Source organism: Nipponia nippon, unplaced genomic scaffold (genome assembly GCF_047370975.1).
Source record: "Nipponia nippon isolate SJK-2023a ecotype South Korea unplaced genomic scaffold, ASM4737097v1 scaffold_5, whole genome shotgun sequence".
In the NCBI taxonomy this organism is placed as follows: Eukaryota; Metazoa; Chordata; class Aves; order Pelecaniformes; family Threskiornithidae; genus Nipponia; species Nipponia nippon.
Window position 1 is genome coordinate 48,494,370 of NW_028262369.1, and position 16,449 is coordinate 48,510,818.

Below are 16,449 nucleotides of genomic sequence, written 5' to 3' on the forward strand. Positions count from 1 at the left end.
TTATTCATGGCCCCCTCTCTCTCCCCCGAACCCGGCACAACCCCGCCTCGGCGGGCCAGGCCGCCGCGGCAGCGCCGCACACAAAGGGCTCTCAGTCTGCGGGCAGCTGGGGCCGGGGCGGCCGCGCTTTTAACGCTTTCAATGACGGCTGAGGACTGGCAGGGACGCGGAGGCTGAATTCAGGTGTCACGGCGATCCAGCCCTTGGGCCGCGCTCCACCGCCCCTGCCCGCCCGCTGCCTGCGCCCCGCGCCCGGGCAAAGGCCGGGACAGCGCCTCGGCCCGCGCCTCAGCGGGTGTGCTCCGTCCTCCCCCCCCGTGGGCACCCGCCGCCGCCGCCGCCGCCGCCACCCCCGGGGGCACGACAGCGCCTCCGGCTGCCCTCGCCCGCCACCCCGCTCCCCCGGCCCCGGCCCCGTCCCATCGCCCCGGCCCCGCCCCGCCCCGCGGTCCCCGGGCGGGCGCCCCCTGGCGGCGGGCGGCGGGGCGGGGCGGGGCGGGGCGGGCGGCGCGGCGCGGCGGAGGAAGCGGGGGCGGCGCGTCTCGTCCCAGTCCCTCCGCGCGGGGCGGCCGCAGGCGCCATCGGCGGCCGGGCAGATCCCTCCGCGTCGCGCCGTGCCGTGCCAGTGGCGGCGGGAGCGGCCGTGGCCATGGCCCGCGGAGCGGGGCCAGCGCTCGTCGCCCTCCTCGGCCTTGTGCTGGCCGTGCTCAGCCGCGCCGAGCCCGCGGCCGGTGAGTGACGGGGGGGCGGCGAGGGGCTGCGGGGGCCTGTGGGGCTGAGGCGGTGCGCGGGCGGCTCCTCGCCGGGAGGCTGAGGGGCTGCCCGGAGCCGCCCCTTGCCCGACCCGGCGTGGCGGAGGAGGACCGGCCCCTCTCCCGGCGCCGCTTCAAAGGCGGCCGGGCCGGCGCCGGTGTCACCTTCCTCCCACGGGCGGGCCGGCCGGGGAAGGGGACCCGGGTCGGTTGGGGGGGGGCGGCGGGGCCGAGCCGAGCCCCCCGCGGGGTGGCGGCAGCGCGGGTCCCGCCCGCGAAGCGGGGGCTCCCCGGGGTGCGGACGGCGGGAGGGCGGCGGGCTCCCTCCCTCCAGAGCCGCGGGTCGCTGCACGCCGGGGGGCTGCTGCCCTCTCGCCTCCCGTGGGGGGCTGCTGCCCTCTCGCCTCCCGTGGGGGGCTGCTGCCCTCTCGCCTCCCGTGGGGGGCTTCCACGTCAGGGAGGACTGAAATGGAAGTCGTCCTTTACTGGCGATGCGTGGCAGCGATACGTGCGGGATTGCAAAAATGGTTTGAGTGCTTGAGGTTTTTTTGATTTCAGAACACGGGAGAAAATGGTTTACTGCTTTCCGTCGCTTGAAATACCCATGCATCGTGTTCATTCTAGCCTCTTTGTTGAGGAAATCTCTACGCATCCAGAAGGAATTTCTGTGTATCCTCCTCCTTTAATCGTTAATCAGTTCAGGCGTGATGAAGCCATGTGTGCACATCTGAAGAAACTGCTGCTTTTCGTCACTGTTATATGTTGGCATTTGCAATATGTTTTACAGCTGGGCTGGAGAACGCGGTCCGTAGCCTTAACTGCTGGGTTCTGATGGAATTCGCGCCTCTCCCTCCCAGCAGCAGTCCTGCTCCTGGAGTAAGGCATGTGCAGCCTTGCGGCACGTTAAAGCTATCAGGGACTAGCAGTCATTGATTACTTACGTGACTTCTCATTCTTTCTTCCTTTTTGCTCCCGAGAGGCTGGATTGCTTTTCAGATGACTCGTGAAGAGTGTAGCAATGGGAGTAGGTGGTAGTGGAAGTCGCTTAGTGCGTGACCGAGCGAGACGCTGATAATTTCAGCAATTTTATGCTTTGGTATGGCTAGGAGTGGAAGCTGGTGTCTGCAGAGTTTTGACCACTACTGCTGTCTCGGATGCAGAGTAGTCGGGTTAATCAATCTGTCTGTTTTGGCTTTGAAATGGTCATTATTTGTCTCTTGGGAGAAATGTTTTTTCTTCCCGTAACCTCCTCTGAAATCTGACGTATTTAGTTTTACTAATATGTTGCAAGAAGATGGTTGGAGTAAAAAAAAAAAAAAAAAGGCAATTTCCTGAATGTGTTTTGCCCAGCTTTGCCCAAAAGGGGCTGGAAAAATAAAGGGTCTTTCAAGGGTAGATGTCTTGTAAATTCAGAAACATGTAGAGGTGTGGTGCGTAGTAGGACTGTTATTTCTGGAAATGGCTTACACAGTTCAGTAAGACGGCAAAATACTATTTTTGCAAAGACTAAACGTCACGTTCGCTTAGCTAAACTGTACCTTCGTCCCAGCAACTTATCAGCTTATTGCTAGCCTTACAAGTTCCTTCTCTGACAGGGGCTGAGAGGAGAAGTAGCTATGGTATCGCTTGTTGTCGTATGGATACCTACCAGGATGGTCGAGGTCCTCCCATGCTGCGAAAGTTTTTGGCATTGTGGGTGAAATCTCTTCCCAGTGCTAAACGAAGGCTGGTTGTCAGAGATGACAAATCTAGACTGAAAATGACTCCTGTTGTTCATGAGATATTGACCTGCATCTGGTTCTTGGGAGCGGGAGCTGTGGCTTGACTTAATGGGAAAGATGAAGTCACCGAAAGGGTATTTTCAGGTGCATATTCAACTGTCTTGATGCTCTTGTGCAAGAGAAGGCAGGTATCTGATGTCAGCCCTCTTGGTCAATAAATAGGAGGCTCCTGGATGCACTAAGCGCTATGGTTTGGACTACTCAACTCTGCCTCATCATGCAAGCCCAATGGTGTAGCAACTTGCTTTTCCAGTTGAGCCGTTGTTTGGCTTTGCAAAAGGCTGCAGTTGAAGTTGCAGTAAGCTGGGGTGGGGCAGCAACACCTGCGCTTTTGGTGAGGATACTCTCCGGATAATTGCTGTGAACGATTTGCTCCTCTTCTGATCAGGCAGCAATGGGTGAAACAGGAATCCTCGCTAGTAGAGCCCACCCTAATTACCTGCTGTCATTGTTAACAGTTGGGTTTCACTAAGCCCAGTTTCACCAGGTGGTTGTTGACTATCAGCCCGCGTTTCGAACAGGTTGCGATACATTTTAATCCAGAGCAGCGCAAAGGTAGTGCGTTGATGTGGACTGCAGTTTGAGATCTCTGGTATTCTAACAGTGCAACTTTTGAAGGCTTTAGGTAACGCTGACAATGCCGGTCTGCTTGATACGGATTTGCTTACGGAAGAGCAAGTTTCACTTGATCTTTTGAAGGTGTTACAGTCTATCAAATTTGTTCTTATCAAAGATGCTGATTTTGACTTTCAAAAGGGAGTGTGATGAGAATCTGGCTAACTCGCATCACTTCCTTCAGGGCATCACTTAGTCAGATTAGAAATATGTGAAGATCCTCTCGCTGATGTTCTCAGGACTTCAATCCTTGGGAAAAGAGGACTTACGCCTCTGGTGGCATTTGGCATTCGAATCTCTTACAATGGGTGGGCCGGTTTTTTGTCAGCTTCCACAGCTATTTCCCTCCCTCCTTTATTCTGGGCGTCTTGCTGCTGTTGCAGTAAGTGGGTATTTCTCTTCAACGTGCTCTAGTCCTGTTCAGCTTCTCCCATTTTCAAAAATGATATCTGTGCTGTGAAGAGAGGACGGGTGGCTGGCGTTTGAACCCAAGACGAGGAGCAGGTGAAGGAGCAGCAGCAGGACACTGGCAGCCTGTTTCTTCTGGAGTTGGGAATCTTACTTACCAGCAAAACCAAGCAGCCACAATTTGTAACTTCAGGTGTAACGTCGTTTCCTTCAAGTTTGTGCTCTTGGCTAATGAGCGTAAAGCTGAGGAACGATACAGTGATTATTAATTCTCACCCCTCCTTTGGGACACGTTAGGGGAACGTCATCCGTGTTGGGGGGAAAAAAGAGCTTCCCTGAGCATCTGTGTTAAAAAGTCCTTTTGTAGTTATATTCTTAGTTTCTATGAATTCACTCTGAAATCATCTTGCCGACAGAAGTCAAGGGCTGTCAGTGCCCATCTAGAAGAAACAGCGCTGATAGCGTTCTAAACATGGTCATCTGAGAGCTGCAGAAATAATTGTTCGTTCTGTTTAGAAAATAGTCTGTTCCTAGGGCACATGTCCTTTTTTTAGACTGCTATGAGGATGAAAAAAGAGCTTTGTATCTCAAAATGGCACGGGCGTCTGCTGTTTGTTCCGTGCAGCAAGTCTTCATCTCGTTTCTCTGACATCACCCTGGACGGCTGCAGAAGCGCCGCTCAGCGTGAGTAGCGGGCTAGCACTTCTGCACAGGCAAACACGCTTAACGTTCAAATTAGTAAAGATTTAGTGCTGGAGAATGACGGAAGACTTTGGAGAAGACGCGAGCATGGCTCCTGTCTGCCAGATTGCCATGGAAACACCAATACCTCTTCAGCTCTTTAATTGCCCTCCCTACATTTTTTTGTTGAAAACTTTTTTTTTTTTTTTTTAAACAATGCTTTATGTTGTCGTTCTGGATTGTAGGCATTTTGGCTTTGTTTGGAAAACTGAAAATAGGGGAAGGCGGGGAACGGTAGCTGTGCAAGGAAATGGAGAATATGGTGACTGGCAGACTTTGGAACTGTATTATGAGTTTATCCTGAATTCAATGTGTATTATAACTTGTAGTTCTTCACCAGGAACAGTGTCACACGAACTGTAGCTGCATCTGGTAGAAATAACAGTCCTCCTGCAGGTTCCTAGGCCTAAGACCCTGAGGACAGAAAAACTTCAGCTCTACCTGGGAATCTGCAGAACGGTTCCCAGCTCTGTTCTTAGGAGGGCCAATTAGTAGTTCTTGCCAATTCCTAGATGTTTGGAGATTTGAAACAGATGATGGCAGGGCATGCAGTTTTGTGTGTCCAAGAGCTTAATATAGTCAGATTTGCTCTTTGCACTCTCGAGTTCCAAAAAAACCTGATGAACTTCTAAAGCAAAATTCCTTCATACTGGCTTGTTCTTCCAAAATCCACTTAAATATTTTTTTGCAATTTATTTTTTTTACACTTGTCTTACAAAGCCTAGAGAAGCTAGTGAAGAAAACCAGTCTAGATATTGGGGTTTTCTCTCCCAGAAGGTATAGGACGTTGGCTGAGTGCCTTCACGCTCCTCTGAGCTCTGCTCAGCTTCTCAGTTGATGAGTCTTGCATTATCCAATTGATTTCAGGCTTTTGTGTGTAAAAACAGCAGAGATCTTTTAATAATCTGATTAAAGCATTTTTACTTTGCAGACGATTTCTCTGCCTTATAGACAAGCTTTGTCCTTAACTACTACCTTCTGTCTGTGATGTGCAAACCGCTCGGTTTGTTTAAATCCCCCAAATGTTAACATTTTCTAAATCTGAGCTGAATATAAGGCTTTATCATTTTTTCACAGTAAGAGCTTTTCCTAGTTTGTTGTCCCCCATCCCCCCTCAGTGTGGCTGCCACGGGGTGATCTGTTCTTAAGAAAAAACCAAAAAGCTATTTTTGTATTTTCAGCTAGCACTTATGTACTAGTTGGTTCTTCCCTGGTACATGATCTCACTAGAACTGTAACCTGTCGAGGTTAGTGAATAGCGTGATTAGTTATCACTCCTTTGTGGTTTTCCTCCAAAATTTGGGTTTTCTCTCCATTTGTGCAGTGCTTCTTATTCCTTACCAGCTTTTTCAGCAGCTGTTTGTGCAGTGCGAGGTGCCACCGTAGGAGAAGTTTGTGACTTTCTGCACAGTGAGGACCTACTGCTCTTCCTCCAGAATTGCACCTTATGTTTCAGCATTTTTTCTTAGCTTCTTTTTATCACGCTCTGTTTTTCCTGAAGGGAATCGGAAGCTGTTTTTTGCTCCATTGGAATTTGAGACCTCTTGATTTGTAGTGTAGCTGATGTTTCTGACTGTGCTGGTGGTCGTCCTCTTCAGAGCTGATCCACCTGGGGCAAGCAGCCTGAGCTTGTGTAAGGATTCCCCATGTGTTGCTGCTGTTTGAGGGCTCTGAATCTTTCCTCCTCCTTTCTCTTCGTATATAATGCGTAACACAGTTGAAATGACAGGCTGTTTCTCATGAATGTCAATCGAGACAGAAAATCCACTGACTACATAAAGGTTATTGAAACCTATTTTGTCCTTCAGTTTTCTAGTCTTTAATGTATTTTTAGCCTGACTTTTCTTCTGTGTTCAAGTAGGTGGTTTTCCACCCTATTCCCCAAGAGATCTTTTGAACCTATGGACAAATTTCAACCAATATGACGGAGGTTTAGGTTCTTAAAAGATACTGAGTTTCTATGAACTTAATGGAAAATTTATGGACAGAAAGAGGGGAGAGAGAGAGACCCGTATAGCCTCCTCCCAAGGAGAAGGCTGGACCACCAGCTCAGCTGTGTTCTCTGCCAGAATATCGCTCTCCCCTCATTTAAAGTAAAACCTTTGGTCAGAGCCTGTGCCTTCTTAGAAACAGGATAATCAACCACAAAGCTACAGGAAACCAGCTTTATAACGTCTCTTCCTCACAGCATTAATTGTTTTGGTATTTTGCATTTTTTTCTGCTTGGCTTTTTCTGAACTTGTGGGTGAGGAGTTTTTTGGCGTTGTTTTCCTTTTAGTATTTACAACAAAGCCCGTTCAGATTTTCTCTGGTTATGGCTCTGTTTCCCTATGGCAGCCTTTTCTCTTAAAAGCTGAACTCTGATGCTTACAGCTTCTGATCTTAATCCTTCACTATTTCGTTTAATTTTCTAGCCTAGAAAGTATCTCAATTTATAGTGGGTGGATGAAGTATAGAAACCAAATCGCAACTCCCAGATCATCTTGACATCCTAAAGAACAATGAGGCAGAAAGACAACTTTTCTTTTCCTCCTAGATTTGCTTTAACTGTTTCTTTAGCCAAAAAGATTAAACCTGGGTGAAATTGTGAGCGTTGGTAGATTCGGGTGTTGAGAATCACAGCACTTCCTATAGTGTTTCTGCAAGTAACGCTTTCTGCTTGTGCTCATTTTGCAGCAGCGGCTACCTGTTTTTTCCCTCTGGCCTTGGAAAATAGTCCTGGTAGGCTAGTTAAATGTCAGGTTAGAATTTGTGTCTAAATGCAGGCACGTGCAGGGGTTTGTATGGGCTCTAGGCTGGGCAGTATAGCTAGTAACGTTCATCTCGCATGCGCTTAGAGCCCTTGTCTGACAGGTCTTTCAAATTTGGCTACGATGCGTGCTAGAAATTGGGTACTTCTTTCACAAAGAGGTGGCCTGTACACTTCATAAGAAGCCAGTCTTTCGATAATCGCGGCGTGTATTCCCAGCATTCCCGTAATATGCCCAAAAGGACTGATAAAAATCATGAGGTGGTTCAATACATGAAAAAGCCACGGGATTTCCCCTTGAAGACCTGCTGGCATACTGGAGCGAGCCCTCCACCACGTGAGAGTGCGGGGAATTGAAACGTCGCTGCTTGCGCTTGGTCTGGGCTAACCCAGCTTCTGATAGCCTTGGTGGTTTTGGCAAGCTAGAGCAAGTCCAGAAAACCAACAAATAATTCACCATCGCTGTTTTTGTTTTTTTTTTTTAAACACAGCAGAAAACTGTCAAAAGCAGCCTGTTAGGCTCAAAGCCTTGACAGCGTGCTGATGGTATCTGTATACGGCTTCTAGAAAAGTGGCTTTATGTTTTCAAAACAAGGCTGTCTTCTCTCATGCTGTACACAACAACGTATTTCCAGTTAACATTATGGATGTAGCGAAATGTGCTTTTTATGCTGGCTGAGGTAGAAGGCAAAGTTTCTGATACTGGTAACTCCTGAGCACAACATGGCAGAGTAGCAGAAAAGTAGCTCTTGAAGTTAAGTCGTGTTGAAATGCCTTGGTTTTGCATGCATTGTGAAATTGTTAAAGATATCGTGAAATACAGGAAGACAGTGCTTTGTGCACAGAAATGCTAATTTCACTGTGAGAACTGTAGTCTTCAATTTCCCTTGTGATTTCTTTTTTAAAGAGAAGTGGTTATGTTACTTTTTAATACTCACTTTAATATAGAATATGGTTACATTTACGTTCACGTCAGCTTTGGTTGCATTTCAATGTATTTCTATTCAGCCTATTTTAGTCTTAAGCTGAAAAAGTGCAAAAGAATCTTTTTGCTTTTATTTTCGTAGCTTCTTTCACTTCTAACTTACTATATGCAAAATATATATTTAGCTGCCCGCATTGCCCCATTCACTATGTGTCTCTGTTAAAGAATTCTAAGGACTAGTAGTAGTTTAATGACCTGCTAAACAGCAGTTCAAGGCAGGAATAATTTGTCAAAAATGAGGAGAAGATTAATCATTACTTTGCTAAAGCCTCTCTGCTGTGTCTGTATTTGGCCTAGCAAGCTAAACAGGAATCACTGATTCGGATCCTTACTGTGACCCCGAAAGCCGTCACCCTCTTGTTCCCCTCCGCGCAGTTGTGCTGAGAGGTGTTTTTGGCCAAGTGTTAGTTAAGCTTTTACTATGGGGGTTACAAAATCAGCTGGCTGCTCAGTTCTCACTGGGGACACGGGTACTCGAAGAGATTACAAAATTGTGTTTGAGAGCATGGGCACAAAAGGAATAATCCGCTGAGTATTTGCTTCACTGGCTTGATTGGTGTGAAAAGAATGAAAATTCAAGGTAGGGAGATGAGAATACCAAGTCTGCTTCCCCCCCCAGTTCTCTGAAATGCAGTAAGGCTCATTTTAACCTTCCTCCATTTCCCTGGAGTAGCATAGGTGGTCAGAGAAGTCTGAATCATAACAGGTCCTTTTGCAGTTTCTCTTGAACACAGCGTAACTGAACTATGCTAACTGGAGCTAATCTGTGCTGTGAAAACAAGCTGCTAGTGTTAGACAGAAGCAGATGAAGTTTGGAGTCGAAGCCTTTTGGATGTTGCCTTTAAATGGGATAAAAATTATGTGACAGGTGCAAATCAGCGTAAGTGTTTTTGGCCGCTCTGGGGGGGAATGCCATGCAAAAATCTGTGTTAATATTTCTGTTGCTTAGTAACCCTGACCTCGGGGGTTATCTGAAAGGGGCTCAGAGTGGAATTTTGTTCATTTCCTGGGATAGCGCTGCTTCTGCAGAGCTCCGAGTGCCCCTTTTTCAGAAATCAAGTTAACAGAGACAGGCATACTCGTATTGTGGGAAATACTGATAATTTTCCTGGGCAACTGGGTTTAATTTAACTGTATTCTCTATGGGGATTTTAAGTGTGAAACGCTGCCATGGTACCTCGTAGCGCATGTGACCTGTTTACGTGCTCCGGGGTTATTGAGAAATAACGCTTCAAGCCCTGGATAGCAGTAACTGGAGTCTGTTCCAAGTTGTCTAATGGCTGGACTGAATGTCGGCTGGTTGCAGGGAGACCTTAGTGGGACTGATGCATTAACTCTTCTGTTTCTGAGCCCCGTTCCTTAGTCACCGGCATACAAACTTTGGTGGTGGTTTGGACCAGTTTTCCCTGATGCCGCTTGCTGAATTTGTATTAAAAATTTAATACCTCTTGAGGAAAGGAAAACCATGCTTAAAAAAAAAAAAGGCAATGTGCCCTACAGCAGCTGGTACACAAGCAGACAGTTTACGTGGCTGGATGTTATTGATGCTTCTCAGTGCCTTAACTAAGGTTGGCTAAATGATTTCCCAAATACAGTAAGGTGGTTGAAATAGGGTCCGTAAAGGCACAGAAGTGTGTGTGTGTGTGTGTTTGGGGGCCAGGAGACAGAACTGGAGGCTGGGGAGAGCATGTGGCTTCTGGGTATGTTGGTACGTTTAGGATAGGATCCAGATCTTCTGGTTCCGAGAGCTTTATCCACTAGTTCGGTGCCATTCAAATGGCAGGCTCTTGTCTAGGTGGACTGACTAAATTTTTGTGGTTCTGGAGTGCCCTCTGCTTCTGCAGGGTTTCCACAGTTCTCACCCTTCTGGTCAGTGCAGAAATAGCCACGGCGTGCTGCTTCAGGTCCCTGTGAAGGGAGGAGCACTTGCCAGAGCTGGAGCTGATGTGTCGCTTCCATCAGAACGGGCCTCACTAGAGCTTCCAGTAGACTTGGATAAAAATTGACCAGCCCTGAACTGTATCATACCTAATGCCCTTTTAAAAACATAATACTGAAATTGTCACGTTTGAGCTACAGAGTATCTCCTCCTTAGACATACCAAATTTTTTGCTGCAAGTCTTTAACATCTCTGATGCTTTCACTTATTCCCAAACACAATCCTGACTGAAATCAGAGTGTTGCAACAGTAATGATGTTGCAGCAAATTCTGGATTGCTAGAAACATACGGCAGGTGAGCTTATGAGGAACAGATGCCCCTATTTCAGTGCCAAGTGTCCCTGGAGATTGTAGAAAAAAAGGAAATAATTTGAGACAAAATATTGTGAAAGAAGGCTTAGGAGCAGTTGCCCTTTATTTCAGAGAATTTCAGTCCAGAATTTCGATCAGAAAGTAGTAATTGGTGACACTTAACCCAAAATACGCAAGTGCTGACATGAATGTTTTTGTAGCTTGCTGAAATTACTGCATGCTTTGCTTTGAAAATTTACCTAAAAGAAATTCTGGAAACATTTAGTTGCCTGATGAACAAATCTGTATTTGATTCTTTTTTCTGTCTGGCTCTTCTGATGCTGCCAGAGATCAAATTAAACTATGTGACAGTGTCTTTGGTTTTGTTCCAGTCTTATAAAATTTTCTACTATAAGATCTTTGTTCCCCAAAATACACTAATGAAGCTTTGACTTGACATGTATGGCTACTGATTTGACCATCGTTTTCTTTTCTTTCAGCTTTGCAATGTATGGATGATTCCAAGCCATGTGTTAATGAGGGAAAGTGCATTCCGTATCAAAATGGTACAGGATATTGCAAGTAAGTTGGTTTCATTTCTAATCAATTTAATTACCAATCTGCTTTCATTCAGGGTCCTAGCCAGAAAGGAAATGTGAATTGTTAAGATTTTCTTATCGGGTGCATTCAGCGTAACGGTTTTAGCACAGTTGGTGTTTCCTGATAATGCGTTAGTTCTTCTGTGCTAGCTTTTTATAACATAAGAAATCTGGAGTTCTTGTTCAGATTTTTGGGTTTGGATCTTGTCAGTTTGATTTTTTTGCATTAGGTTAGGAAGCGAGGCCAAAGCAATCATAGAGGTAAACTCTGTACCTTGCTTCCAGACCCACAGGTTAAGTGGTAACTTGCTCTCCGCCTTATATCTTGCCTTACTTTATAGAGCTTCAGCCCCAATTTGAATATTTTTTATGAAGTTTTTCAGAACTACTCCGCACTCTGAAGTGTGCCAGTTCCCTTCCACGTGCTGGAGAGCAAGTAATATGTGGGAGTTGCAAAAACAAAGAACCCCAAACAAGCACCCACATTTGTCTTTATCACGTAATTGATTCTGGTAAATGTTGATACCCATCTTCAATGGTGCCTTCACTTTGCTGCTGCATGGGAAGCCGATCAGCAGGAGCTGTGGCAGTGTGTGGTGTCTGGAGCACGATATCACATCTATTTAAATGCAGTTCACCTTTCAAACTGCAGTATTTAGATTTTTTTTTTTTTAAATTAAGTGATATTTTGCAAAAAGATAAATCCTCCTTGTTTTAGCAGGGTTAATTTACTACATTTGCAGTAAATGGATTATTTTCTAAACGTTGTTTACTTCATCAGTGCAAGCTGTGCCATTTTCTAGCATGCTAAATCCCTCTTTTCTTAATGCTAACATTCTTTAAATATTAGTGAATTTTGTCTTGTTGATTTAGCTTGGCTAACACACAGCTCTGCTCTTCACCCTCTTCTACGCATCCATCTTCCCTAGCCACAACCTTTAGTTCTTTCTGTTAATGTGGTACATAAAACTTGATATACTTAAATTGCACCTGTGGCACACAAAGGGGAAATCATAATCTAATTTGAGGTTCTTTTCAGTTTCAAATCAATACCTGGTGTGCAGAAAGGCCATAGAAAGGCGAATATGTAACTTGTTATTCCCTGTTGTTTTTTTCAAATTTTTAACTATTACTGCTTCCCGGTCTTTTCCTTTCCATGGCTTTATATTGCTGTCAACAGAAACAAGCTGCCCTTCTGAAAAGAAAGCTGGAACTTCCCCGCTTTTCACCTGTATTTTAAGACTGAAACAAGAAATTGTTTCACGTTAGTAGGTCTTTCTGACACGTACTTAAACATGTTAGTCTGGAGCCGAAGTATGTGGGTCATGATGAAGGTAATAAACGAGACTGATATTGATGTTGGTGCTGCTTGTACCTCCCTAAGGATGTTTTCTCCAACTTGTGTGTTCCTCTTAGCCATGTCTTTGACTGTAAAAAAAAAAAAAAAAAATTGTTTAGTTGGTTCATCTGATTAACTTCCGTTCAGTATTTGTAGGGCGGTCCAGATCTTGACACACTTCCCTTATCACAGTGGCACCTTTGACCACTCTTACACTTTTTTTTAGCACACAGTTATTTATAATTCTAATGTTGCCTTCTTCCTTTTTGTGCAAAGTCTTCTTGCAGATCTTCAGCCAACCCCTCCTTCAAGTAACAGCTTGGTCCCTTTGCAGGTGCCAGAGTAATTGGAAAGGCTAATAGAGGCCTGTACACAGAGATTAGTATGTGTCTGTTTTCTAGTTCTGGCTCAAGAACTCTTTTTTGCAGAAAGGAAGGAAAAATAGCAAAAACCCTCAATTGTGGAGACTCTACCTTTAGCAGACTGATTCTTAGCATCCTGTTTTGGTTTTAACTTTTTTTTTCCCCTTTCCTGCACTGTGAGGAACTCTGAATAGGGGAACTTTCTATCTGGGGTAGTAACCTAAATAACTTTCTGAAATTTTGATGGCTGTAAAAGTAGAAATGTTTTATTCAGGAAACTGAACTTATTACTAAAGCAAGTGTCTTGGCTTCTAGCTCTGTAGGATCACTCACTGATTAGCTAAATCTCCACCCCTTCCACTTTTTTCAAGTTTTCTGCAGTACTTCCTCTGCTGGGCAATAAGTTAGTATAATAGCCTCTCTTCCTCTTTCTGTACCTCCTCTCGGCCAAGTTGTTTGTTCTGGCGTGTGGTCAGTCCACCTACTTAATCTTGCTGCCCGTAAGAAACAAGCAAACAGCTGGGGGAGAACCTGCATGAGAGAATCATGTGTGATGAATAAGACATGAGCAACGTAAGCACTGATAAGCAAAACATCTAGTCTAGATGTTTGGCAAAGCAGCAAGTGACAACTTCGCACTGAAACAGCTTTCTTTGTCAGAAAATCCTGTAGCGTCTACTCCATTAAAAGGGAAAGCTAGTTTTCTGCAAAGAAACCTTTATTCTGGTGCATCTGGCTTCTGTTATGGGAACAGCGATTGTGACCCTTGTAAGGAAATCGGAGTTGGATCTTTATCAGATCGCTCTTGTGAGCGCCCTTTAAGTAGCTCCGTTCCCCTGGTGACGCTGCTGGCCCATGGCTGTCATTTTGTGGCACTGTTTGATAGAACTACTGACCTTCTTTAACCTTGATTTTATATTTAGAAAATTACACATTCCTGTGTTTGCGTCTTCCAAGGTCAGAATTTTTGTTTGAGAGATCTTTCTACACCCGTTCAGTGACTAGCATGGTGAGGACTCTGTATTCCAAGGAACATGCCTGTATCTGCAGTAGCAGTACGAAGGGGACCTGTCATTCCAAGATTTCTGGGTCCTGCTTTGCCAAACACCAGTTTCAGGTTGGGGTTTGGCTTTGCGTTGCACTGTGGTGGGGTTTTTTTTGTTGTTGTTGTTTTGTGGGTTTTTTTCCTCCCCCTCAAAGCATGTCCAGGCAGCCTTTTGCACATTGAGGTGTTAAGCATGAAGGAGCCTTCTTGTGTGCTCTCGTATGCAGCAGAGAAGCAGGATAACAGTTGCTTGTTTTTTAATGCTAGTTGCGAACATCACAGGAAAACCCTTTCTCATCTCCCTGCGGCTAGGTGACTGGGAAAGTAGTAGTAGGAAGAGTCTGGGGGATAGTGCTGCTAACTTGCAGTATTTCTGCGGTTGCAGGCAGGCTGGGAAGGTGTGGGTACAGGGAACTGTTTCAAGGACAAGTAGAGCAGAGATTTTGGCAACGTTGCCCTCTGTTTTCTGAGCACGAGAGTCTGCTCTGCTGCAGGTGGATGCAGGAGTGGGCAGTCCCTCTGTGCTTGGAGCAGGGCAGGGCCCTGAAGCAGAGAATATCTTAACTGGTTTCCCCATGCTTGGCAGCTGTGGCCTGTCCCAACTTCCCTCCCCTGTGCCCCAGTGCCAGGGAGCAGAAGCAAGACCGTGCCAGGGAGAAAAGCAGAAGTGAGAAGGAAGGGAGTTGGGGTAGGGGTGCTCCAAGGTTTAGGGAGGGAACTGGGCCTTGCTACTTGTGCTTTGTAGGTTTTTAAGGTTGGATTTTTTTGACCTTAGGACTGTTGCATGTTGTGTGCCCAGAAGGGATATAGGTAACTCTGTATGAACCAAAGTACTGCTTTAACTCTAGTGTCTTTTGTTGGGTTCTGATGACAAAAAAAAAAAAACAAACGGGGGTGGGGGAAGTACAGTGCCAATCATGGCTTGTCTGCTGTGCTTAGTCAAAAGTGGAGACTGCTGAAGTTGGCTGATTCCAAAAGGACAGTCTCCTTCAGCACATCCTTTCATGCCCAAAGCCGTCAGGATCTGTGCATCTTTGTGTGCTTCTGTGCCTCTTCAGTGAGCAGTGTTTTTCTCGCTCTGTGCAGAAGTTTGTGCACAGTTTTACATGGCATGATACAGTTTTTACCTCTTATCTGCAGGGTGGCAAGAGGAGGACCTCAAAGCGTGCTAAACTCAAAGCAGCAACAGCATGGCAGTAAGGGGCTTCTATCCCAATTCTAATCCCCAGTAACTCCAACCCTCTTGCCAGGTTTTTGACCTACCTTTCTTTCCAGCTGGATCTTCATAAATGAATTTTAACTCAGATTTAAGAGGACTTCTGGGGCTGAAGGCAAGATCCTAGATTGCAGAACTGCTTCCGAGACTGCAGCAGATATCTTCTCGGGATGTATCTCGAGAGACTAATCACTCCTAGACCAGTGAATGGGAAGTACCCATAGGAGACCTTGTAGCAGGATAAGGTCTGAGAGTTTTCCAGAAGAGGCTAAATGCAGAAGTTGAAAAGTTGTCCCTTTCTGAGAATGGGCTGCCCTTTCCTGTTTCCTTTCAGAAGTTAAAGGAGACCCTTGAGACCAGGGCAGAGGAAAAAGGGGAGAGTACACACGCTTTTAGCTTCAAATCTGGGAACAGAGTGGTGATTTGAGTCACTCAGTCAAAACATTCTATTGTGATTTACCTTTGCAGACCAAAAGCTGTTCAGAGCTCTTATGGTCAGGAAAAACTGCACTAAACCTTGCCCATTCAGACTTTGGTTGCTGTTACTCCGTGGTATACTGCGGAGTGGTGTGCTGTAGAAGCGCTTTCTGTGGACTAGAAACAATAGCTGTGTACTGCTTTAAATGCAGAACAGAGAGGCCGTCCCATCCCATAGTTTGCATTGAAAGCATGACGCATAAGTGGGAGCCTTGAGACATGGGAAGGAGCGTTTGTAAAGCTAACCAGAGAATCCTGTTCTCCCTCCTGAGAGGAGGTGTAGGTGTGGGAGTCAGAACCCAGGAGCCAGAGGGAAGTCTGGTTAAAATCTGTAGGAAAATAGCTGAGACCCTTCTCACGTTAGTCATCAGACTGAGATTTCTTTTTTTCTCCCTCTGTTGAAGCATCTTCCAATCAAAGTGAAGAGAGTGTTGGGTTGGGGGGGGAGAAGCAAGACTGCTAGGAAATTCTTCCCTTCACGTTTTAAATTAAAACCATCTGCTTCCTTCTGTGCATCTCCAGATGATATCACTGGGCCTGAATAGGAAACTCCCATGAAAATCAAACATCTGGAAGACTGGTTAAAACAGTCTATAAGGTACATTTGAAGAGACTGTCCTATGAATGTGCCCAAGCAAACGTAGTATGGCAGATGAGGAGGTTTTTCCAATAGGCCAGACATATTTTCCAGAAGTCTTTTGAAAGCAAGAGAGAACTAAGTATTGGGAGGTAACTTCAATGTAGTTTTGTGGCAGAAGAGCCAAAAATGCAGCTTTTGTGAGTCTTCTACTTTCACTTTGTAGCGTTAGGTTGTTAGAGTGAATGCAGCTCTCTGGATTTGTGGATACTTCAGATTTGGATAAATACCTTCATTTTGTTTTTATGTCTCTTGTTTAGCTCCATGAGAGCCTGAGCTAAGGCAAATGCAGGCTGGAGCTGAAAAGGAGGAGGAAAAAAAAAAAAAGGGCTGAGCTCTGACTAAAGTATTTGTGCTGGAAAGTAGCCCAGAGAGAGTAAAGGAGAAGCTTTAATTAGAAGCAGCTGCATAGCTGATGCAGCCCACAGGACATTTTCCCATTTCAAACTCTCTAGCTTTCAGAAATCATGATTTGAATTAAGTTATATGTGAAATTTGTTCTTAAAAGATGAA

The 16,449-nt window shown here is 45.8% G+C and overlaps 1 protein-coding gene across 1 annotated transcript in view; it reads left to right on the top strand.

The window, feature by feature from the left end:
* The first annotated feature begins 540 nt into the window (after positions 1 to 540).
* Positions 541 to 16,449, top strand: part of NOTCH2 (notch receptor 2) — an 89,000-nt gene continuing 73,091 nt past the window's right edge. Inside the window, exons 1-2 of the mRNA XM_087732629.1 lie at positions 541 to 731; positions 10,762 to 10,843. Coding sequence (XP_087588755.1) covers positions 650 to 731; positions 10,762 to 10,843 — 164 coding nt within the window. The 5' untranslated portion in view covers positions 541 to 649. The remainder of the gene's footprint in view (positions 732 to 10,761; positions 10,844 to 16,449) is intronic.